The 26,109-nt window shown below is 42.7% G+C and overlaps 1 protein-coding gene across 2 annotated transcripts in view; it reads right to left on the reverse strand.

Moving 5' to 3' along the window:
- The window catches only part of LOC110530973 (voltage-dependent R-type calcium channel subunit alpha-1E), a 66,499-nt gene that overhangs the window by 11,405 nt on the left and 28,985 nt on the right, over positions 1-26,109 (reverse strand). For both annotated transcript variants that reach the window (XM_036986083.1, XM_036986084.1), the window contains exons 7-37: positions 25,770-25,885; positions 24,911-24,964; positions 23,871-23,942; positions 23,435-23,638; positions 23,018-23,130; positions 22,620-22,732; positions 22,082-22,213; positions 21,606-21,675; positions 20,995-21,112; positions 20,099-20,166; positions 16,788-16,855; positions 16,092-16,097; positions 14,190-14,990; positions 13,726-14,069; positions 13,397-13,553; positions 12,969-13,098; positions 12,819-12,878; positions 12,395-12,501; positions 7,527-7,538; positions 6,968-7,064; positions 6,421-6,581; positions 5,952-6,089; positions 5,497-5,698; positions 2,590-2,754; positions 2,234-2,344; positions 2,012-2,092; positions 1,278-1,397; positions 1,005-1,070; positions 814-905; positions 476-650; positions 127-254 (exon numbers count right to left, since the gene is read on the reverse strand). In XM_036986083.1, coding sequence (XP_036841978.1) covers positions 127-254; positions 476-650; positions 814-905; positions 1,005-1,070; positions 1,278-1,397; positions 2,012-2,092; positions 2,234-2,344; positions 2,590-2,754; positions 5,497-5,698; positions 5,952-6,089; positions 6,421-6,581; positions 6,968-7,064; positions 7,527-7,538; positions 12,395-12,501; positions 12,819-12,878; positions 12,969-13,098; positions 13,397-13,553; positions 13,726-14,069; positions 14,190-14,990; positions 16,092-16,097; positions 16,788-16,855; positions 20,099-20,166; positions 20,995-21,112; positions 21,606-21,675; positions 22,082-22,213; positions 22,620-22,732; positions 23,018-23,130; positions 23,435-23,638; positions 23,871-23,942; positions 24,911-24,964; positions 25,770-25,885 — 4,281 coding nt within the window. The remainder of the gene's footprint in view (positions 1-126; positions 255-475; positions 651-813; positions 906-1,004; positions 1,071-1,277; positions 1,398-2,011; positions 2,093-2,233; positions 2,345-2,589; positions 2,755-5,496; positions 5,699-5,951; positions 6,090-6,420; positions 6,582-6,967; positions 7,065-7,526; positions 7,539-12,394; positions 12,502-12,818; positions 12,879-12,968; positions 13,099-13,396; positions 13,554-13,725; positions 14,070-14,189; positions 14,991-16,091; positions 16,098-16,787; positions 16,856-20,098; positions 20,167-20,994; positions 21,113-21,605; positions 21,676-22,081; positions 22,214-22,619; positions 22,733-23,017; positions 23,131-23,434; positions 23,639-23,870; positions 23,943-24,910; positions 24,965-25,769; positions 25,886-26,109) is intronic.

The raw sequence follows: 26,109 nt of genomic DNA on the forward strand, positions 1-26,109 counted from the left end.
GAAACAGAAGACGTTGGCCAGTCTAACACAGGAATTAAGGCAGTTCAGGCCTATTTAGCTTTTAAAGAGTCAATACACTGTCCTCTGCTGGGAAGAGTTGAGACATGGTGGTGTCTTCTCTCTCACCATGCTGCACGGTCGTACTCTCCCCAGACACGGACAAACTCATCCAGGTGATGAGGACCCAGGATGGAAGAGTCTCTGGTCAGATACTCAAAGTTATCCATGATCACAGCCACAAACAGATTCAGCATCTACAGAGTCACACAAGAGGAGAAGACGTGTGAGAGATAGCATCATGAACAATACTGATGTCCACATGTCCGTGCATACAATCCAAAGAATTGCTTTTGTGTATCTGTGTAGTACTATCAAAAATAGCTCGTCTATCAGAAAAATGGACAGTGAGGGAAAGAAAGAGTGCTGAGAAAGATTGGAGGAAAGGAGAAACAGTTTATTCCTGCAGCGTCCTCACCAGGAAAGAGCTGAAGAAGATGAAGGAGACAAAGTAGCAGTAGGCAAAGTCAGTACCACAGCCTCCCTCGTGGTCAGGGGACATGGTCATGGGTGCCATGGAGGAGTCTGGCTCACACTCCTGCCCCCCCAGACACGATAGCATGATCTCCTGCCATGACTCCCCCGTCGCACTCCTGTGTCAATTAATGAGTCAATTAATCAAGCAAGCAAGCAAGCAATTTATCAACCAATTAGTCTATTAAACATTAACCAATATATTAATTCATCAGTCAGCAAAATAATCTACTTATAGTTTTGAATATTTCTCAGCTTCTGATTCCTTCTCAATGCACCCACCTGAAGAGAAGCATCAGTGCACCGGAGAAGGTCTTGAAGTTGTTGTGCTGATTGATATGGTTTTCATCGTTCAGCTTGATGTTTCCAAACACCTTGTGTGAATCAAGTGAGAAACACATGAAGCCGCAGTACAGCATCCTTTTTGTGGCTGAAGTTACCATTGTAAAGCATATAAGCTTCGGAGGTCTTACCTGCATCCCAATGATGGCATAGATGAAGAACAGCATGGCGATGAGCAGACAAACATAAGGAAGAGCCTAGAGCAAAGAAGAGATACAAATAAAGAAGAATGATTTGGTTTTCCCAAGAACACACACCAGCAGCCGAGTCCCATCTGTGTGTGCAGTGGCCAGCTGGGACTAAGGACATACAAAATAAAGACAGACTACTGGTTCTATTAACAAAGTCAGATATTTCATAAGTGGACATGACAGATGGTAAAAGCAGGGGAGAACATGGCTGACCTTGAAGGATTGTACAAAGGTCCAGAGCAGGATTCGTATGGTGTAGCCCTGCCTCAACAGTTTGATCAGTCTGGCAGCCCGGAACAGCTTCAGGAAACTCATATTGAATGTGTTTATTGACTGAGGTAGACAGAGCACAGGAAATATAGAAGTCAGAATCACTTTTATTCACCAAGTACATTCATACATACCCAGAATTTGCCTTAGTGAATAGGTGCTGTCAGCAATAGACCACAGGTTGGTGGCACCTTAACTCGGGAGGACGGGCTCGTGGTAATGGCTGGAGCGGAATCGGTGAAATGGTATCAAATACATCAAACATGTGATTTCCATTTGCTCTGGACCAACCATTATTATGAGCAGTCCTCCCCTTAGCAGCCTCCACTGCTATAGACAAACGTACAGATACTATACAGACAGAGGAATTTACACAAAGTCAACATACAGAATATTCTATATAAATACAGTAAACATAAAACTGATGTATGACGGCAAGGTGGAAACGGCAGGGCATATACGGAACAGAGAAGTGTTCGGGGACAGAGAAGACAGAACATACCCATAGGCAGATAGGGATATATAGAGATCGATTTGATTGATGGCGAGTAATTGAACAAGTAAGTTTACAACTTTAATAGCCTATTTTTACTGAGAGAAAAAGCTTTACAGCATTACCAGCTCATGAATCACAGTGGTTATGAAGTAAAGGTTAAAGAGCTAAAGTGAAACGTTACCTGTAAATCCACAATGATCTCAGTGATGCTGCCGAGCACAGTGATGAAGTCAAAAATGTTCCAAGTGTCTCGAAAATAGTTCTGTCAGGGGGCAAATGAGCACCATTATACAAAAGCAAGCCTCCTTTCTTGAATGGAAATGATTCTACCATAACATGCTACCATGTCCACCATAACATTTATTTTCCCAGTTGGACAGTTTAGTCCTGTTGTCTTGCTCACCACAAAACCAAAGGCCATGATCTTGAGGATACACTCCAGGGAGAAGAGAACAGTGAAGGCCGTGTTCAGGTGCTTCAGTACCGTGTCATATGCTGCTGGAGCTGAGTAGTACTGCGGCCAAACAGGACACATTCAGAGTGAGACCGGAATGTATCGAACAGTGATGGCAAAGAAGTGGGTTACATGTTTAATACAAAGAGACAGAGATGTGTCATATTCAACTGTTATCAGACAAAGAGGGTTCCACTGGGCTTGCTCCTATGGATTTGAGACTTTGAGAGTGAAACTAAATTCTAACAAAGGCCTGCACATATGTCATGTTTATAAACTGTGTTACAAAGACATAGGCTCCATACCTTCATCATGAGCACCACAGTGTTGAGGGCGATCATGACCATCACTGTGTACTCAAACGATGGTGACGCCACAAAGTGCCACAGTCGGTACTGGAAGGTCTGTCTGTTCTGGGGCATGTAGCGCGTCAGGGGCTTGGCACTGATGGTAAAGTCAATGCATGCCCTCTGACGGAGAGAGAATAAAAAGAAGAGGAAGAAATCAGGAATGAAACTGTGAGATTATTGTGATCAATCAAATGTGTATATCTGATCAAGGTAACAAGATGGTTATTGTAGGTCAGGTATTCCCAAACTGGGGTATGCCTACCCCCAGGGGTACGCAATGCCGTCAGGGTTAAGCCAAATCAAAATGTGATTCACATTTTTTTTATATAATAATAATAACTTACATTTTTTTCTTCACATTTTCAAACAGTATATTTATATTTTCCAACAGGGCTATACATTTGGATGAGTTTTTATCTCTCGCATGAGTAGCCTCGTTTCACTGCCAAAAATAAAATGAAACCATCTAGTGTTCATCGAAATAACAACACAATGTCAAATACAGGTAGCCTTGTCAAATAATTAACATCCAATCACATTAACCATTACTCTCTCGTGGGAAACCTTCACTCTTGAGCAGACATTTAGAAACGAAACATGACAATTTGAAAAATAAGCCACAGGAGTTTTTTGAGCGAGAATAAAGACAATTTCGAGTAGTAAGACAACAACACTGTTTCACGACACATCAGTGACATGGCAGGAGATGTTTTGAAACAATTACTGCTTCTCATACAAGCCAGTGAATTCTATGTGTTACAGCTGGATGAGTCAACAGACGTGGCGGGCCTGGCACAGCTCCTGGTATATCTCTGTTATGTTTATGGGGGGTCAATTAAGGAAGCAGCCTCTTCTGGAAACCACTGGAAACCAGGACAACATGAGAGGATATTTTTAAAGTACTGGACATCTTTGTGACATCAAATGGACTTTGTGTTGGTATCTGTACTGATGGCACAAAAGCCATGACAGGGAGACATAGTGGAGTGATAACGCGCGTGCAAGCAGTTGCTCCCGACGCCACTTGGGTCCACTGAGAGGCTCTTGCTGCCAAGGGAATGACTGACAGCTTGAAAGACATTTTGGACACTACAGTGAAAATGGTTAACTTTGTTAAAGCAAGGCCCTTGAACTGTGGTGTATTTTCTGCATTATGCAATGATATGGGCAGCGACCATGTAATGCTTTTACAAAAGTGAGCTGGTTATCAAGGGGCAAAATATTGACACGTTTTTTAAAATTGAGAGACGAGCTTAAAGTTTTCTTTACTGACCATAATTTTCACTTGTCTGACTGCTTGCATGATGACGAGTTTCTCACACGACTGGGTGATGTTTTTTCTTGCCTGAATGATCTGAATCTGCAGGGACTCTCAGCAACTATATTCAATGTTCGGGACAAAATTGAGGCTATGATTAAGAAGTTGGAGCTCTTTTCTGTCTGCATTAACAAGGGCAACACACAGGTATTTCCATCATTCTATAATTTGTTGTGTAAAAATGAACTCAAGCTTACTGTCACGTGTACTCCCTCTCCGGCCTCTAGGTCATCAGGCTGCTCGTTATGGAGCACACCTGTCACCAGCGCTACACGCATAATGACACTCACCTGGACTCCATCATCTCCTTGATTACATGCCCTTTTATATATCACTCCCTTTGGTTTCTTCCCCAGTCATCACTGTTTCTGTTCCTGTTCCATGTTGGTGTGCTGTTTGTGTTACATGTTTGTTTCATTTATTTATTAAATGTATTCACTCCCTGAACTTGCTTCCCGACTCTCAGCGTACATCGTTACACTTACGGACAATGTCAAATGTGATATAGCGAAGCACCTGAGTGAGCTGGGTGCGCAATCACGCAGGTACTTTCCTGAAACGGACGACACAAACGACTGGATTCGTTATCCCTTTCATGACCTGCCTCCAGTCCACTTACCGATATCTGAACAAGAGACTCATCAAAATTGCAACAAGCGGTTCTGTGAAAATTGAATTTAATCAGAAGCCACTGCCAGAGTTCTGGATAGGGATGCACTCAGATTTTCTTGCCTTGAAAATCACGCTGTTAAGACACTGATGACCTTTGCAACCACGTACCTATGTGAGAGTGGCTTCTCGGCCCTCACAAGCATGAAAACTAAATACAGGCACAGACTGTGTTTGGAAAATGTTTTAAGACTGAGACTCTCTCCAATACAACCCAACATTGCAGAGTTATGTGCATCCTTTCAAGCACACCCTTCTCATTAACCTGTGGTGAGTTATTCACAATTTTTGATGAACAAATAAGGTTTTACATGTAAGATGGCTAAATAAAGAGCTAAATTATTGATTATTATATTATTATAAGTGCCCTGGTCCTATAAAAGCTCTTTGTCACTTCCCATGAGCCGGATTGTGACAACTCACACTCATTCTTATGTTTAATAAATGTATCGTATAGTGTGTGTGTGGGGAGGCTTACAATGATGGAGAAAAAAAACAACATTTGAGAGTGCGCTGACCCTGGTGCTAGAGAGGGTACGCAGCTGGAGGTTGAATGTTTGAAAGGGTACAGGACTATAAAATGTTTGGAAACCACTGTTTAGTGAATCAATTTCATGAAATCCTGTGTTTATTTTTGTGTTGTAAGAATGTATGTACAAGTTGAGGATTTGTATTTATTATGGATCCCCATTAGCTGTTGCCAAGGCAGTAGATACTATTCCTGGGGTCCAGCAGTAAGGTGCCACCAACCTCCTGTGGTCTATTTCTGGCAGCACCTATTCACTAAGTCAAATTCTGGGGTGATGGGGTCCAGCAGTATGTTTAAGCTATAGTAGAATGGGAGTGCATCTGTGTGCTGCTTTTCTGTCCTGTACCTCGTTCTTCTCCAAGCTACACTCCTCCATCATCTTATCACCCTGTTCCTGGAAGGTAATGATGATGAGAGCGACGAAGATGTTGACAAAGAAGAAAGGGAAGACCACAAAGTAGACAACGTAAAAGATGGACATCTCCATCCTGTTGCCCCGACTTGGACCCATGTCCTCCTCTGTCACGTCCACAGAGTGCTGCAGAACCCTGGAGGTAAGGAGGGAGAGAAAAAAAGTAGAGCGAGATAGGGAGGGAGAGAGAGAGAGAGAAGGAGAAGGAGAGACAGAGAGAGAGAGGAGACAGAGAGAGAGAGAGAGAGTAGACAGAGAGAGAGTGAAAGAGCGAGAGAGTGAGAGAGAGAGAGAATAGTAACAGGCAAATGTCAACATTCTCTCTGAATCCCATATCAGTTGCATTCATGTTGTGTTAGAGCATAGTGCTGGGAACATCAGGGACTTACTGCGGCCAGCCCTCTCCAGTTGAAACAGTGAAGAGAGTGAGCAGAGCCCAGCACACGTTGTCATAGTGGAACTCATGCCTCTTCCACTCCCTCTTCTTCACTTCCTTCTTGTCTCGAGCATAGTCAATGTAGTAACCTCTGTGAAGAACAGGACAGAGGTTAAAGGACAGAGACAGAGGAGGTAAGGATTCCTCTGATCACTCACCAATTTGAAATGGGTGTTGTGTGGACGATTGTGAATAAGTAAACGATTTGTTGTCTTTGTTCCAGTGTTTGTACTGTAAGTGGAGGCTGCTGAGAGGAGAACGGCTCATTATAATGGATGGAATGGAGTAAATGGAATGGTATCAAAAACATGTTATTTATGTGTTTGATACCATTCCATTCAGTCCATTCCATCCATTATTATGAGCCGTTCTCCCCTCAGCAGCCTCCACTGGCGTACTGTACATCTGTGTGTTGCACTCACTGGCACTCCTTCTCTGTGTCCATGGAGCTGTCAGTGCAGTAAAAGAACTTTCCCTTGAAGAGCTGAACGGCGATGACAGCGAAGATAAACATGAAGAGCTGGTAGACGATGAGGATGTTGAAGACGTTCTTCAAAGATGTCACCACACAGTCAAACACCGCCTGTATAGGAGGAGGAGAGGAGGAGAGGATACATGGTTCCACGGATAGAAGGTAAAAACCCACATTCACTGGAAATTCCCTGAAAGATTTGAAAGATTTCATTCATTTTAATGAAGGACCTTTATGGAAAAACCCCTTGGATATCACGTGATCTTAACGCAAAGTTAATATGATAACGTGACAACATGTAAAGCAACATGTGATAAAATGAAACTACACATGTGAAATCATGTGATTTTCCTGTAAGGGGAGCCAAGGTCAACAAAGCATTGGCATTGGTAGACAAGGTTGGGGTCAATTCCATTTCAATTCAGTCAATTCAGGAAGTAAACTGAAATTCCCCAACCATGTTGGTATATGAACATAAACACAGTACAGTATGGTACCTTGAGTTTGGGGAGTCTCTTGATGGTCTTCAGAGGTCGTAGGACTCTCAGAACCCTGAGGGACTTGATGGTTTTGATGTCTCTGCCTTTGTTGTTCCTGTTGATGCAGACATGTGTTTTAGTGTACTGTGGACTCACAGGGAAGAAACACAAACACACATAGATGCACGCATGCACACACACACATGCACGAGCGAGAGCACACACACACACACACACACACACACACACACATACACATCTCACAAACACACAAGTGTTCACACAAATTAACAAAGGTCTTCATTTATTTTTTGTCATTTGAATTCATTTGAATTCAGTAAAATGTTTCAAATATTTGTAGCTGAGTGAGAAGTATCCGAAAAAAGACATGGTGAATCGTGTACAAGAAGTATATGTATGAGAATTCTATAAGAAGTTCAACAGGGAATTGTATGAGAAGTACATGAGAATTCTATGGGAAGCGCATGAGAATTCTATGGGAAGCGCATGAGAATTCGATGAGAAGTGCATGAGAATTCAATGAGAATTTTCTGAGAATGAGAAGTGTGTGCTTTACCCAATCACATTCCTGGAAGCCCCAACAGTGATAAATTCCACAGGAACAACAGAGAAATAGAAACATAAAGAGAGATCCACAACGAGCACCGCTCAGAGGATCACAGCTATATCCACAACAGAGAAATCAACACACAGTCATATCTACATACAAGGCAGGGGAGAAAAACACATTCATTAACCTCGCAACCCAGAACTAAATCCTGTGTGCGCTAGCTACTGAACTTGATGATGTTGTTAGTCTGTTAGCCTACAAAAGATTGAAAGTTCATTAACATGTCCACTTACATTTTAGTAATTTAGCAGACGCTCTTATGCATAGCAATTAGGGTTAAGTGCCTTGCTCAAGGGTACATCCACAGATTTTTAACATTGTCAGCTCAGGGATTCAAACCAGTGACCTTTCGGTTACAGGCTAAACACTATTAACCGCTAGGCTACCTGTCGCCCCTTGTCAGAGGGAAAGAGTTATTACAAAGACATAGGAAATGCAATATTTCCAGGCATCAACTAGAAGACGCATAATATATGTTGAGATATGCTACAGTGCAGTCAGTATATAATATAAGTTCTGCCACTCTGCTACAGTGAGTCAGTGTGATTACTCATCCAGCAGCAGAAGCGTTGTGAGTGTGACTCATGTTTAGGGTTGCAGAAGAAGGGTATAATACTGGAAAGTTTACCAGTAAAGTACCAAAATTTTGCTAATTGTGGAATTTTATCAGATGAGATCCAGTGGCCTTTTGGGTACATCAGATTATCACAGGTATCTGTATTTATCAGTGTGGCCTACAGTAATATACAGTACCAGTCAAAAATTTGGACACACGTACTCATTCAAGGGTTTTTCTTTATTTTTACTATTTTCTACATTGTATAATAATAGTGAAGACATCAAAACTATGAAATAACACATATGGAATCATGTAGTAACCAAAAAAAGTGTTAAACAAATCCAAATGTGTTATATTTGAAATTCTTCAAAGTAGCCACCCTTTGCCTTGATGAAAGCTTTGCAAACTCTTGGCATTCTCTCAACCAGCTTCATGAGGTAGTCACCTGGAATATATTTCAATTAACTGCCAATCAGTTGTGTTGTGACAAGGTAGTGGTGGTATACAGAAGATAGTCCTATTTGGTAAAATAACAGCTTAAATAAGCAAAGAGAAAAGACAGTCCATCATTACTTTAAGACATGAAGGTCAGTCAATCCAGAAAACTTCAAGAGCTGGCTCTCCTGAGGACCGCCACAGGAAAGGAAGACCCAGAGTTATCTCTGCTGCAGATTATAAATTCATTAGAGTTAACTGCACCTCAGATTGCAGCCCAAATAAATGCTTCACAGAATTCAACTCACTGCCTTCCTGACGACAAACAATGTATAGGAAATGATTCAGTCTGGTTTTAGACCCCATCATAGCACTGAGACTGCATTTGTGAAGGTGGTAAATGACCTTTAAATGGTGTCAGACCGAGGCTCTGCATCTGTCCTCGTGCTCCTAGACCTTAGTGCTGCTTTTGATACCATCGATCACCACATTCTTTTGGAGAGATTGGAAACCCAAATTGGTCTACACGGAAAAGTTCTGGCCTGGTTTAGCTCTTATCTGTCGGAAATATACCAGTTTGTCTCTGTGAATGGTTTGTCCTCTGACAAATCAACTGTAAATTTCGGTGTTCCTCAAGGTTCCGTTTTAGGACCACTATAGTTTTCTTTATATATTTTACCTCTTGGGGATGTAATTCGAAAACATAATGTTAACTTTCACTGCTATGCGGATGACACACAGCTGTACATTACAATGAAACATGGTGAAGCCCCAAAATTGCCCTCACTAGAAGCCTGTGTTTCAGACATAAGGAAGTGGATGGCTGCAAACGTTCTACTTTTAAACTCGGACAAAACAGAGATGCTTGTTTTAGGTCCCAAGAAACAAAGAGATCTTTTGCAATGCTCTACTTTCCGGCTACCCGGATAAAGCACTATATAAACTTCAGTTAGTGCTAAATACGGCTGCTAGAATCCTGACTAGAACCAAAACAATTGATCATATTACTCCAGTGCTAGCCTCCCTACACTAGCTTCCTGTCAAGGCAAGGGCTGATTTCAAGGTTTTACTGCTAACCTACAAAGCATTACATGGGCTTGCTCCTACCTATCTTTCCGATTTAGTCCTGCCGTACATACCTACACGTACGCTACGTTCACAAGACTCAGGCCTCCTAATTGTCCCTAGAATTTGTAAGCAAACAGCTGGAGGCAGGGCTTTCTCCAATAGAGCTCAATTTTTATGGAATCGTCTGCCTACCCATGTGAGAGACGCAGACTCGTCTCAACCTTTAAGTCTTTACTGAAGACTCATCTCTTCAGTAGGTCATATGATTGAGTGTAGTCTGGCCCAGGAGTGTGAAGGTGAACGGAAAGGCTCTGGAGCAACAAACCGCCCTTGCTGTCTCTGCCTGGCCGGTTCTCCTCTCCCCACTGGGATTCTCTGCCTCTAACCCTATTACTGGTGCTCTTCCATGCCGTCCCTAGGAATGGGTTGAGTCACTGACGTGGTCTTCCTGTCTGGGTTAGCTCCCCCCCATGGGTTGTGCCGTGGCGGAGATCTTTGTGGGCTATACTCGGCCTTGTCTCAGGATGGTAAGTTGGTGGTTGAAGATATTCCTCTAGGGGTGTGGGGGCTGTGCTTTGGCAAAGTGGGTGGGGTTATATCCTGCCTGTTTGGCCCTGTCCGGGAGTATCATCGGATGGGGCCACAGTGCCTCCTGATCCATCCTGTCTCAGCCTCCAGTATTCATGCTGCAGTAGTTTATGTGTCGGGAGGCTAGGGTCAGTCTGTTATATCTGGAGTATTTATCCTGTCTTATCCGGTGTACTGTGTGAATTTAAGTATCTTCTCTCCAACTACTCTCTTTCTCTCTTTCTTTCTTTCTCTCGGAGGAGGACCTGAGCCCTAGGACCATGCCTCAGGACTATCTGGCATGATGACTTCTTGCTGTCCCCAGTCGACCTGGCCATGCTGCTGCTCCAGTTTCAACTGTTCTGCCTGCGGCTATGGAACCCTGACCTGTTCACCGGACGTGCTACCTGTCCCAGACCTGCTGTTTTCAACTCTCTAGAGATAGCAGGAGCGGTAGAGATACTCTCAATGATCGGCTATGAAAAGCCAACTGACATTTACTCTTGAGGTGCTGACTTGTTGCACCCTCGACAACTACTGTGATTATTATTATTTGACCATGCTGGTCATTTATGAACATTTGAACATCTTGGCCATGTTATGTTATAATCTCCACCCGGCACAGCCAGAAGAGGACTGGCCACCCCTCATAGCCCGGTTCCTCTCTAGGCTTCTTCCTAGGTTTTGGCCTTTCTAGGGAGTTTTTCCTTGCCACCGTGCTTCTACACCTGCATTGCTTGCTGTTTGGGGTTTTAGGCTGGGTTTCTGTACAACACTTTGATATATCAGCTGATGTAAGAAGGGCTATATAAATACATTTGATTTAATTTGATGATTCAAGTAACAGACACATCTCAACATCAACTGTTCAGAGGAGACTTCGTGAATCAGGCCTTCATGGTCGAATTGCTCGCAAGAAACCACTACAAAATTACACCAATCAGAAGAAGAGACTTGCTTGGGCCAAGAAACACGAGAAATGGACATTAGACCGGTGGAAATCTATCCTTTGGTCTGATGAGTCCAAATTTGAGATTTTTGGTTCCATCCGCTGTATCTGTGTGAGACACAGAGTACGTGAACGGATGATCACCGCATGTGTGGTTCCCACCGTGAAGCATTGAGGAGGAGGTGTGATGGTGTGGGGGTGCTTTGCTGGTGACACTGTCAGTGATTTATTTAGAATTCAAGGCACTCTTAACCAGCATGGCTACAACAGCATTCTGCAGCGATAGGCCATCCCATCTGGTTTGCGCTTAGTTGGAAAATAATTTGTTTTTCAACAGGACAATGACCCAACACACCTCCAGGCTGTGCAAGGGCTATTTGAACAAGAAGGAGAGTGATGGAGTGCTGCATCAGATGATCTGGCCTTGACAATCACCCCACCCCAACCCAATTGAGATACTTTGGGATGAGTTGGACCGCTGAGTGAAGGAAAAGCAGCCAACAAGTGCTCAGCATATGTGGGAAATCCTTCAAGACTTTTGGAAAATAATTCCTCATGAAGCTGGTTGAGAGAATGCCAAGAGTATGCAAAGCTGTCATCAAGGCAAAGGGTGGCTACTTTGAAGATTCTAAAATCTAAAACACTTTTTTTGGTTAATTCATCATGCATGTATATGTGTTATTTCATCGTTTTGATGTCTTCACTATTATTCTATAATGTAGAAAATAGTAACAATAAAGAAAAATCCTTGAATGAGTAGGTGTCCAAACTTTGACTGGTACTGTATATAAAATAATTAAATACAGTTAAGATAGCAAAACAATTGAATTACAAAACTGTAAAACATTATCCTAAATATAAACCATAAACTTAGTGAATTCCATTGGTGTTAAATATGAGGTTTTCAGAAATAAATATACTTCACATATTACACACTTTTATTATTTATTTTACTATGTCTATATGTATTTGTTGTAAATGTTTTGGCGGAAAACTAGTGGCAGAAAAAAAGTAAATAGTTGGAAGAGTTGCAGAGATGCTTTTTTCATTAGTTATGCTATCTTGAACCGTATGGTCTATCCACTAGGACAATATGGACACAGATATAATTTTTTTAAACTTCAAAGGTTAAAGTATAAAAGACCAAAATTACCATAGATTACCTGTTAATTTCCAAAATTACAGAAGACTCCGGTAACTTTGGTAAATTACAGGTAACTTTGCAACCCTACTCACGTCAGAGCGAAGGCGATTAGAGCTCCCACCACCACGATGAAGTCCAGAATGTTCCACAGATCACGGAAGTAGGAGCCATCATGAAGAAGCAGTCCCAGGTCAGTCATCTGGAGGACACCCCACACACACACACAAGCCCACACACAACAACAACATACACACACACACACACACACACACACACACACACACACACACACACACACACACACACACACACACACACACACACACACACATACAACAACAACATAGACACACACACACACACACACACACACAACAATATAGATACACACACATACGTACATATAACACCATAAGTTACTACACTGAAAACATTGTTACATGTTTATTTCTGTGCATAGTTTCATTTGATAATTTTAGTTGATCATAATTGATCACTTCTCTTTGAGTATCCCACCTTTATAATCATTTCAAACGTGAAGACTCCAGTAAAGACGTAATCAAAGTAACGGAGAACCTAGAAAAGTCAACACATCCAACAATTATGTGAGAAGATACACACATCCACATCACTGATAGCAACATTCCAGATTCAAATTGAACTAACCCTGTTTCTGTCAGAGTTGGTGCACACAGGGTCTTCAGCAGCCAGAGCGATGCTGCTAGCCACAATCACCAGCAAGATGGTCATCTCAAAGTAGCGCATGGTCACCACATAGTGACAGATCCTCCTGATCCTACAGATCAATAAAGCGGAGAGATGGTCAACAGTATCAGAAACACAAGTGATCGCTCATGACGACAATGATGATAAATATAATGACTACTATATTGTATCTGCAAACATGGTCACAAAAAAAAGATTACTGATTGAGAGCTGTAAAGCTACAATGTATGAGAGAGTATATGAATGTGTATTTGTGCAGTAAAAGCACACTGACTGATGCATAAATATAGTAGCCTTTTCTAACTGGGTTCTGACTCTGAACTGCACGTGAATGCCTTCCAAGACATGGGCAGGAAGGAGAGTCTTACGGGTTGGAGGCCTTGAAGAGGAACATGCTGCCAGGAGGTACAGGTTTGGGCGGGCTAGCCTCCTCCTCCTCCTCCTTCTCCACCTGCGACTCCTCCTCCTCCTTCTTCTCCTTCCTCTCATGATGGTACATCTCCACCTCCTTGCTGCTGTGTAAAGCTAAAAGTAAATTGAAGATAAAACCTGTTATTTGACCTGGCTCCTCCCGAGCATGACAAAAGAAGTTCCATCGTTATCGTAACCATCCTTGTTCCAGCAGGAAACCATACAGAACAGTCAACGGCCCTTGCATTGCTTTCAAAGAACTACTGTAAAATGTTGAGCACCATACCTGTCATGGGGGTGACCTCCAGCAGTGGCTGTGCTCCAGACATCTCTATGATCACACTGGTCTGGCTGTCTGGACCTTGCTCAGACTCCTTACCCTCCTCAAGGTTCAGGGAGGCTTGGTTGTTCTCTGAGTCACTGACCCCTGCTGCTGCCTGGAGCTCTGAGGGGTCTGCGAACTGCTCTGGGGCTGGCTCCACTGGACGGTCCAAGGACAAAGGCTCACACTGCCCAGTCTCCCCCACCTCACCCTCCTCCATCTGCGGTGGAGGTTCCAGCAGGGGTGGGGGTAGGTACTCAGGGAAGTTATCACATAGGGGAGGCTCAGGGATGTCTGCAATACACACCCTGCAGAGGAGGTGTATGGAAGAGAATGTGTACATGTGTTTAGACACTTAGTCTAATCTCAAGAATCACAATGCCATAACCCTTTTCATAAAATAATGCAACCTAGAACCACTGTCTTACCTCAGATGCTCTTCTTCACTCTCTAAGTTGATAATAAGGGCTCCTCCTTCATCCTTGCCTGACACTCCTCCCTCCACCTCAGCGAACTCTCCTTTGACCTCCTTCTCGTCTTTCTCCTCCTTCTCCTCCCTCTCTTCCAATATCTTCCTCTCGCGGCTGCCTGATTCACTGACCTCCTCATGTGGCGACTCTCTGCTCTTGGCCTCAGCCCGGGCCTCACGGTGACGGTGCCTCCTATGCCGCGCCGTCCCTCCCTCCTCCGCCCCCCCAGGGCCAGGTCTGGATTTCCGGGCCACCCTGTGCCTCCTTTCCCCACCGGTGGGGCGATGGTTCACCGCTCTCTCCTCAGCTAACGTAAACAGAGGCACAGGCTCCGAGTCTGGGGGTTCCGGTAGCGGGATGGCGATGGACATCGGGGGTTCAGGCATGGGCATGATCCCGGACATGGGCGACTCGGGCAGGTGACCGGGGCTGGCGTCTGGGGAGAGGGTGGGAGCACGGTAGGCGGTGGTAGGGGTGTCAGTGGTGTCCTCGGTGGGGCTGCCTCCGAATAGGACCTCCTGGCTCTCCATCTGGCGCCGCTTGCGTAGCTGGTTGGCCCTCTGCTCCCACACGGACCTTCCCCCTCTTCCTCCTCCTCCCCCCCTCCTCCGTCGGTCACGGCGGTTGGAGAAGGCATTGGTGCCATTGGGGGGTTGGTCGGCTCCGCCCCCAGCAGTGCTCTCCTCCTCCTCCTCGGGGACGGCCATACGGCCCCTGTGGATGGCCTTCTTCCTGCGGAGGTAGGGCCGCCTCCTCCTCCTACAGAACACAACACAAAGTTTGTCACTAGAGGGCAGCATCTCGCCCACGTCACATGTACACTTATCAATGATAAGTTACACCTCACACTCAATAGAGTATAGACATATTACATATTATATAACATAGTATCTATGTATGTAAATATGTCAATAATGAAGTACGAAAATTGCACGACAGAGCAATTTGCCATGAACATTTTGAATCAGAGATATTGTATGTTTTATGGCTTAAGATGAATTCAATTCAATTTTTGAATTATCATCTAAATAAAGCAAACATCCAGAAATTGGATTGAAATTCAAATGATGAAAATACCTGGGAAGAAAGCACACAAAATCAAAAAGCCACAAAAACAAAAAGGAATAGTGCAGGATTAAAATAGGGAAATACTGTGATATATAGAAATCAACTTCTACTAAGATAAAGGAAATTGAATTAGGTGTGACAGGGGTACAGACAGACATACAACTTTACTTACGGTATTCAGACTCTTTTGTAATCCATGTATTCAATGAGTGATTGGTTGAAAACAAGACATTAGTGTTTTTGGAACAGAGACAGAATAGAACAATCCTTGTGACACAGTCCAAAACCAGGTCAAGGGTCATGCCAGTAATGCCAGTCTAGTATATTTGGTTCTATCTTATTTTATTTGTATTATTATAATATTTAGTATATTTGGCATGGGGATTTGGCTTTGACAGCTTGATAAATGGATCTATAAATGGATCCAGTAGTGACAGTGGATGTTGATAAATCCTATCTAATAACAGTGGATATTCAAGTGTTATTACAAATTGTTTCAACTTGACCCTACAAGGGCAGTACTAGAATTGTTACTTATATTTTGTACTATTTATTTTGGTTAGTGCCACATTACAGGCATAGAGTAACAAGACAACATGATGGAAGCAGCGTGACATAACATTACACCATACATAGTACAGCATACGTATCAAAAGCAGTGGCATCTTGATAGCTCTGAAGCACATAGGACTGACACTCAAATATGTTGTAACAGACAAATGACACAGTCAGTGTAACGTGCCTGGAGAAGATCAGAGGACAGTACAATCCATGCAGCCTTTTCCCCCCTACCTGTACCTGTTACAGAGGGAGCAGAATGGTTGGTGGTGCTTATACACTAAGCATTATACTATGCTTATACTCTATAATTGCCCTGTCATTTGGTTGAATTGATCTGTTTACTGATATTCCCAAATAAACAAATCCTAAATAAATAAAAACATGCTTATATGACTGGCCTGTTATCTTTCTTCATTTACCATTTGACTGACATGCTCAAATAAACAAAAAACGTATATCCTAATTATAATCATGCATTATCTTACAATAGCATTTTAGCATTTGCATTAGCAAGTCCCCGGAGCAACATCCGACTCAAAGCGAAGATGCTTGTCTTAACTTGGACGTGTGGTGTGCCTCATCCTTAATTTCCCTAATGCAATTTCCATTACACATGCTATGTAACAAGCAAGTACACATTCATTTTCCACACACAGCCCACAGAACATGCCTCTCTAACCCTGAAGATTGATCATGCAGCTGTATGCAAAGAAAATCAACATTCTGCCTACGCCTACACCAGATTCTCAAAGAGAATAGTAGACCAGTGTTTTCCTGTGAGTGTTATGGCTGTGTAATCGATAGATATTGAGTTCGCATGATGATCACCCCTCAGTTTCAAATCTCCTCCTAATCTTCGCCAAGACTAGGCCAAAGTAGGTGCCTGACCAACTGCCATTGTAATAAAAGCATAAACAGAGCACTTACTCAGACATCGGGCCATCTGTGCCTCTGGCGTATCTTGCATTGAAAAACTCCTCTTCCTCCTCTTCGTCCTAACGAAGGTAAAATAAACACAAAAAGTCATTTAAGTCCCACAAATAGTTTAGGATATAGGGCAGCTAACATTTTTTGGGGCACTGAGTAAATTTCAGGTCTGCTGAGCTCAAACTTGAACGTTGTGTAAATTCTGTGCAACTTCCAGCGTGCGTTGACTGTGAACACTGAGGCTATAACAGCTTTAAGTTAATTTCAGACAGTGGTCAAGTAGGCTACTGTGGCTATTTGATCATAATGTAGGCCTACCAGTAGCCTACCATCAAAAACAATGTATAAAATGGATCTCATAACATTTTAGCATGGAAATTGTTGTGCTATCATTCAGCCTACAGTAGCAGCCAATGTGTGGTGTTCAATGTAGGCTTAAATTCCATGAGACTTTTGGAATGTATTCACTGGTCATTAAGACAAGGAGGTGACTGAATATGTTGTTGTGCTGTTTGATGCAAGAAACCACTTTCTAAAATAAAATGCATTATTATTCCCATACCATTATCACAGAGAATCAGACAAATGATGCTACCCTCTGCCTATGGGCTACTTAGCTTATTCAAGCCTGTCTCAAAATACAACACTGCCCCTTTAAGACAAAAAAATCTTTTAACTGACTCGCTTTTCAAAGATGTCTAAAAATGCTCACTTTTTGTGCTCTTGTAGGAAGCAATCACTTCTCCCTTGCTGACTACAAATGATCTATAACTGGGCTAATAACTCACAAACTACCAAAGGATATGAACAAAATGTGCACATGTGGCTACATGCAGTTCTAGCTTTGATCTCAAAACAAGCTCATCCAGTGGTCGGAAAAGTACCCAATTGTCATACTTGAGTAAAAGTACCTTAATAGAAAATCATTCAAGCAAAAGTCACCCAATAAAATACTACTTGAGTGAAAGTCTAAAAGTATTTGGTTTTAAATATACTTAAGTATCAAAAGTAAATGAACTCAGCAACAAACAAAAAAATCCCTTTTTCAGGCCCCTGTCTTTCAAAGATAATTTGTAAAATCCTAATAACTTCACAGATCTTCATTGTAAAGGGTTTAAACACTATTTGCCCATGCTTGTTCAATGAACCATAAACAATTAATGAACATGCACCTGTGAAATGGTCGTTAAGACACTAACAGCTTACAGACAATTTAGGCAATTAAGGTCACAGTTATGAAAACTTAACACACTAAAGAGGCCTTTCTACTGACTCTGAAAAACACAGAAGAAAAGATGCCCAGGGTCCCTACTCATCTGTGTGAACATGCCTTAGGCATGCTGCAAGAAGGCATGAGGACTGCAGATGTGGCCAGGGCAATAAATTACAATGAACGTACTGTGTAACAACATGTAACAAGACCTGCACAGGATCGGTATATCCGAACATCACACCTGTGGGACAGGTACAGGATGGCAACAACAACTGCCCGAGTTACACCAGGAGCACACAATCCCTCCATCAGTGCTCAGACTGAGGCTGGACTGAGGGCTTGTAGGCCTGTTGTAAGGCAACTTGCTTGTGGGCACAAACCCACCGTCGCTGGACTAGACAGTACTGGCAAAAAGTGCTCTTCACTGACGAGTCACGGTTTTGTCTCACCAGGGGTGATGGTCGGATTCGTGTTTATCGTCAAAGGAATGAGAGGTACACCAAGGCCTGTACTCTGGAGCGGGATCGATTTGGAGGTGGAGGGTCCGTTATGGTCTGGGGAGGTATGTCACAGCATCATTGGACTGAGCTTGTTGTCATTGCAGGCAATCTCATCGATGTGTGTTACAGGGAAGACATCCTCCTCCCTCATGTGGTACCCTTCCTGCAGGCTCATCCTGACATGACCCTCCAGCATGACAATGCCACCAGCCATACTGCTCGTTCTGTGCATGATTTCCTGCAAAACAGGAACGTCATTGGCCAGCGAAGAGCTGGTTCTCAATCCCATTGAGCATGTCTGGGACCTGTTGGATCAGAGGGTGAGGGCTAGGGCCATACTTGTAGGTGCCTTGGTGGAAGAGTGGGGTAACATCTCACAGCAAGAACTGCATTACTTAATGCATCTGGTGGCCACACCAGATACTGACTCTTACTTTTGATTTTGACCCCCCCTTTGTTCAGGGACACATTATTCCATTTCTGTTAGTCATATGTCGTGGAACTTGTTTAGTTTATGTCTCAGTTGTTGAAACTTGTTATGTTCATACAAATATTTACACATGTTAAGTTTGCTGAAAATAAACACAGTTGATATTGAGAGGACGTTTCTTTCTGAGTTCTTTCTGAGTTTATAACTGCTAAAATATAATTAACTATCAAAAGTAAAAGTACAAGCATGAATCATTTAAAATTAGTTACATTTAGCGAACCAGGCAGCACATTTTTGGGGGCACACTCCAACACTCAGACATAATTTACAAATGAAGTATTTGTGTTTAGTGAGTCCGCCAGATAATAGGCAGTAGGGATGACCAGGGATGTTCTCTTGAATGTGTGAATTGGATAATTTTCCTGTCCTGCTAAGCATTCAAAATGTAACAAGAACTTTTGGGTGTCAGGGAAAATTTATGGAGTAAAAAGTACATACTTTTCTTAAGGAATGCAGTGAAGTAAAAGTTGTCAAAAATATAAATAGTAAAGTAAAGTACAGATACCCCAATAAAATTACTTAAGTAGTACTTTCAAGTATTTTTACTTCAGTACATTACACCACTGAGCGCATCTACTCATAACAGCTCATGCTGTAAACACAGTCCAGTTCAAAGTGAATGGCACAGATCCATATATGGCAATTGTCTATTTGCATATAGCCTACTGCAGCTCTGATTGGTTTTGGCACACTGGTCTGTGTAGAGTATGGGCTGAGTCATGCGTGTCAATGCAACAGAATCCTACTCTAATGCATTCTGCCTAGAACAAAATCTCTTGCATAGTTCATTTTTTTTCCTCGGTATGTTGCATTGAAAGTGGCTAATATTGCGTTGATTTGATCACAATTCCCACAATAAAGGGAAATGTTGATAGTGTTAATTAACTAACGGGGAAAACGAATAGGAAAATCTCATGCTTCTCTGCGCGGGCTGATATTTCTTCTGCTCTGCAGTCCCGGGGGAGCTGTGTGTCCTGCACACGTACGCAGATTAGAGGGAACATTGGCTATGACCATAGATCATGACCCTTAAACATTTATTTGAAAGCACTTATTTTCATTTCAAGATAACCAATTCTGTAGAAACTCTTAAAATAGTACTACACACCTTGGTGAGTTCCTGTGCGTTGGCAAGGTTATCCACAGCGATGGCCAAGAAGACGTTGAGCAGTGTATCTGGTCACAGTATGGTCAAGAATGCTTACAGGGGTGGAAGAAACTGAAATACATGAACTTCTGTCCAACAGTTCCACACAACATCAAAACCTATGACCCCTACTTTAGGCCTGCTACAACTTTCACATAAGGAGAAAGAAATACACTACCGTTCAAAAGTTTGGGGCCACTTAGAAGTGTCCTTGTTTTTTAAAGAAAAGCACATTTTTTTGAACAGTTTGGGCTGTTCTGTGAAGGGAGTAGTACACAGCGTTGTACGAGATCTTCAGTTTCTTGGCAATTTCTCGCATGGGAAAGCCTTCATTTCTCAGAACAAGAACAGACTGACGAGTTTCAGAAGAAAGGTCTTTGTTTCTGGCCATTTTGAGCCTGTAATCGAACCCACAAATGCTGATGCTGATCCCCGGCCAGTTTTATTGCTTCTTTAATTAGAACAACAGTTTTCCGCTGTGCTAACATAATTGCAAAAGTTTTTTCTAATGATCAATTAGCCTTTTAAAATGATAAACTTTGATTAGCTAACACAACGTGCCATTGGAACACATGAGTGATGGTTGCTGATAATGGGCCCCTGTACGCCTATGTAGATATTCCATTAAAACATCTTCCGTTTCCAGCTACAATAGTCATTTACAACATTAACAATGTCTGCATCATATTTCTGATCAATTTCATGTTATTTTAATTGACAGAAATTGCGTGTTTCTTTCAAAAACAAGGATGTTTCTAAGTGACCCCAAACTTTTGAATGGTAGTGTATATAGAAACCTATCTACAATGTGAGCAGAATCAGTAGACGGTGGTTCGTAGGAAGTTGAAGAAGGATACAGTTCCCAAACAGGGTGAGCACTATGAAGTATATGGAGGACCACATTCCGTACTGCACTCCTCCTTGTGAGCGGATCCCATTGTACATCACCTCATTCCAGTCCTCACCAGTCAGGATCTAGAGTCACAATTACAGGATCAATAATGAGCAGCCCAATTCAATTTGAATGAAAATAATACAAAAACGCAAAGTATATCATTGAAGATGCAGACACACAAATACCACACACCAATACATAAGAAGACTCAAAATGGCAGGAACCTTTGTTCCTCTGAATTGTTTAGTCATTGTTGGGCCATAATTGAATCATATTGGTAATAGGGTTCTTTCTCTCTGCAGAGTTAAAAATGGCAGGCCAACTATTAATTGATTTACTTCTTAAAAACCTAGTTTATGGTTTTGATCAAACATTCTTCCATACTTCACTGCTCTGACATTCATGCGTATACGTGTGTGTATGTGTGGGATGCTAGTAAATGAAGGGGAGGCAAGCGGTGAGCAGAGTTGTTTAATCTTGGCCCTGGGGGGATGTGGGAGATATCCCTGGGTTCTGTGTGTCATCATGGGGAAGCCAGAGTGAGAGGGAGAGTCTGGAGTGAAGAAGCCAAACCTGGAACACTGTCATGATGGCAGCTGGAAACGTGTCAAAGTTGGTAGGAGTGTAATCTTCAAAGATGAACCTAGAGGGAGAAAGGATAGGCAGATGTGACCGGGGAAGAAGAGGAGGAGGAAGAGGTAGGAAGAGGAGGAGGAAGAGGTAGGAAGAGGAGGAGGTGGAAGTTGATATTTTCAGCCAGACGTTTCATTTCAGATTTATCATTCCATTTCCGATGCAGCACAACATAACATGGAACAGCTTCAGGCTGCTCCTGAATTTATATTTGGAATAATATCTGGTGATATGGTCATGGCGAATCCACATCAATAGTCAATGAACAGATCAACTGAAAATACATTTATGGGACCTGAGACCTGTCTATAGAAGACATTCTTAATATCCTGATATTGGAGAACTACTGAATAATTATCCTGATATCAGTGACACTGTATCTAATAAATGAACCCAAACCCTATGGTTCTGCTCACCTGCCCCCAAAGAGCTGCATGCCCAGCAGGGCAAAGACAACAATGAAGAGGAAGAGGAGAAAGAGCAGACTAATGATGGACTTCATGGAACTCATGAGAGACACCACCAGGTTCCTCAGTGATGCCCAGTACCTGGTCAAGAAAAAGGAGAGTAGGTTGGCACACTAAATAGACAGACCTCAATATCTTCCTTCTGCCATTTTGACTGCCTTTTAGAGTGGTAAATCATTGTACTTACAGCAGTAACACCAATGCTGACCCTAAACCTAACATTAATCCCAACCTTAACCCCAGTGTGATAATACATTGTACTTACAGCAGTAACCTTAACCCTAGTGTGATAATACATTGTACTTACAGCAGTAACCTTAACTCTAGTGTGATAATACATTGTACTTACAGCAGTAACACTAACCCTAGTGTGATAATACATTGTACTTACAGCAGTAACCTTAACCCTAGTGTGATAATACAATGTACTTACAGCAGTAACACTAATGTTGACCCTAACCCTCATTCTGGTTGATGTCCCACTCACTTGGTGATCTTAAAGATCCTCAGGAGTCTCAGCGCCCTCAGGACGCTGATGCCAAAGGACATGCCAGGCCGGAAGAAGCCCCACACCACCTCAAAGATGCTGCCAACTATCACCTGCACAAGAGACACCAAGCAACACTCAAACACTGTAAGAGAAGTTCAGTTTAGACAAACCTCTATCATTAAGAACACACATTAGTCTGCAATATAGGACAGTATCACATAACAATAGCACTTAATTGTCCATATTGTTAGAAATGTAATGCCTCTTGATCCACCTGTATAATAATAAGCAAATATTTTGTTGCCACATTTGTAAATCTTGATTCCACTTAGCTGTGGTAATCAAGGTTCACCATAAGCTATCAGGGAGTAAACGTAAAGGATTAATGAACTCACTCCGCAGTCGAAGCAGTTGAAGGAGGAGTGGAAATAGAGGCGGAATCCCAGGCCGTACATCTTTAAGAACATCTCTGCCAAGAAGAGCCCCAGGAAAACAAACTCTGCATAGTCTGAAAAAAAGAATAAATCATTAAAAATGAAAGGCTTGGCAGATGTTGAGTTTTTCTCTGTTCAAACCCAGCTTTTTTTCAGGCTATGTTATAAACACTGTACGATGGAATAGCGCCATCTTCATAGTCTGGAGAGATATTGAAAGTTATTCAGAATGCATTTAAAGTTTGCTACTGTAAATACAATGCGTAGCCTATGCTTAGGGCCAGGAGTTTTTTTTCTTCGGAATGTGTAATTGTTGTGGTGGAATTGTCTATATCAATAAAATGTTATTGATTCAATCAATTGATCGCTCAACCGTACACAGGAAGGTGGAGAGCCAGTCTGGCTGGTTATGGTGGACAATGGCCACACATATGGTGTTGAGAAACACCAGGCTGAGGACAGTCCAGTAGAAGGTGTCTGTCTTCACCATGCGCCGCAGGGAGATACGCAGCATACGCTCCTTACGACGCATGTACGCCACCGGGCCACGCCGTACTGTACGGATCCGCATACGAGGTGCTCCTGGGGGAGGAGGAATGAGAGGAGAGGAGGATAGTTTAAGAAAATAGAAAGAAAGAGCGGGAGAGAAAGGATATGGAGAGAGAAAAAGGTCAGGGTTGGAGAGAAGAGAGAAAAGGTGTAGAAAATATTAGAGGTCTAATAGGTACGGGGGAAAGAGATCAGAAATGGAGGTAGAGAGAAAGACAACAAGAAGCCTTAATATGAGGGTCTAGGTTGTGTGTTCGTCACTCACCTATAGTGGAGATCTCCGCATCCCCAGGACCTCCTCTACGCTTTGCATTCTTACTGGTGGCCCGCTTCAGCACTGAATACACACACGACAGAAAATGAGAACAAACAGAGAATGTCTCTAATAGCCGAGATAGTCTGACATGAAACCACAGATGCTTTATGACACAACACATTTCACGAGCCAGCATAGTGAATGGCAAACTGGCTCCAAATAGAAATAATGATATGTTAACGGTGGGAAATGGCACATATTCACGCTGACATACTAACTTTCAGGGCAAACTGACTGAAGTCCTCTGAACATGAGAGGAAGGGTAGATATTAGATACGGTGTAAATGAAAGTGTCATATGAATCATTCACGTCTTCTGAAAAGGAGTGAGACAAACAAAAACATTCTAAAAACAAGACCTTGTTGACAGATGGTATATCACTACAGGCACACGCCAAGCCTTTTTCACTTTACTGTTACCAAGACAACCACAATGTCCACACAGTAAACAAAGCAAATGAACTTCTTGAGGTGTTTTACAGTATATTTTCACTTTTCACAGGCATTTGCAACTGTCTGCAGCATCGACAAAGGTCAAAGAGGAACAAAATGTTGCCTTTGTCAAAAGCTGGAGTTGTCGTGTAGTGGATGGAGAAAGGCAGGTTGTGAAAAGGTGAAGTGTTCAATGTATCATCAAAAACAGTGTACTGTACTGTATTGACTGTAAGGATTACAGTGTACTGTACTGTATTGACTGTAAGGATTACAGTGTACTGTACTGTATTGGACTGTAAGGATTACAGTGTACTGTACTGTATTGGACTGTAAGGATTACAGTGTCTGGACAATGTGTCTGGACTGTAAGGATTACAGTGTACTGTACTGTATTGGACTGTAAGGATTACAGTGTACTGTACTGTATTGGACTGTAAGGATTACAGTGTCTGGACTATGTGTCTGGACTGTAAGGGTAGTGAATGTGGAAGGGAAGGGAAGGACATTAATAGGACATTTTGGTGGTGATTCCTCTCAATGTCTTCTGGTTCTTACCATCTAAAGCAGATCTCCCCGACTTCTTGTTCTCCTCAGCCAGCATAACCTCCTCTGTGACATTGGGATGAACACATTTCAAGGTCATCCACACTAAGTGATCATAAAGTGTTACTGAAACATAAATATGTCTCTCTCCCTCTCTCAGCACTCTCTGAAGATTGTGAGCAAATCATGGGGCTAACCTGTTGAAATGTAATATTGAAATTATTGTTTTAGTATTGCAAAGGTGGAATTATTGGGGTATTGGGGCTGAATGTATAGTGTTGCATAGTGTCGATGCTCTAAGAGGAGGAGAAACTCATCATCAGGTAAGAGCTCATCTAGTGCTCGCCTGGCAGCCAACGTTTCTCTTTCAGGGCCCTGATAAACCCCTCCAGAGATGGAACACATTGATTTCTATGACTAACGCATACATTTTAAACACACACACGGACGGGCACACACAAACACAGACGTGCACACACACACACCCACACAAACACACACACGGACGAGCACATGTACACAAAAATGGACGCGCACACACACATGGATGCACACAGACTCGCATTCACACATACACACTTGAGTCAGTGAGTCAGTCTCACCTTCCTCTCAACCTCAACTTGCGTGGGAGAAAGATACTGTAGATTGCCATTATAGCACTGCAGCTTCACAAAGTCACCCTCCAGCCACATATTCACCAGGTATCTCCATCAGGGCAGAGCCATTTCAAAAGCAACACAGCAGCTTGCAAAATGAACATGATCTACTTCGACCAAACCACAACACCCAAATCACCACTTGGATCTTATAATATATACATTGTTCCATCTTACGTAGTTCTGGTGGTGGTTCTAAGGTGACAGTACAGTACCTGCTCGGTCTATCCAGGCTCTGTATCCGTTGAGTTCTCTCTCTACCTGCTGTTGGCGTCTCAGCTTCATGAAGGCTCTACGGTTCTCCACCCGCTCCCTCTCTTTGGCAAACTCCCTACACATGCAGGACATGGGGCAATCCATTGAAACCCCTTCCAAAACCCTCATACTATCACACAAACTTGCACACACAAACTTGATTTCTATGACTAACGCATACATTTTAAACACACACACGGACGGGCACACACAAACACAGACGTGCACACACACACACACAGACACACAGACACACAGACACACACACACACACACACACACACACACACACACACACAC

This window comes from Oncorhynchus mykiss, chromosome 8, assembly GCF_013265735.2.
Source record: "Oncorhynchus mykiss isolate Arlee chromosome 8, USDA_OmykA_1.1, whole genome shotgun sequence".
Taxonomy (NCBI): Eukaryota; Metazoa; Chordata; class Actinopteri; order Salmoniformes; family Salmonidae; genus Oncorhynchus; species Oncorhynchus mykiss.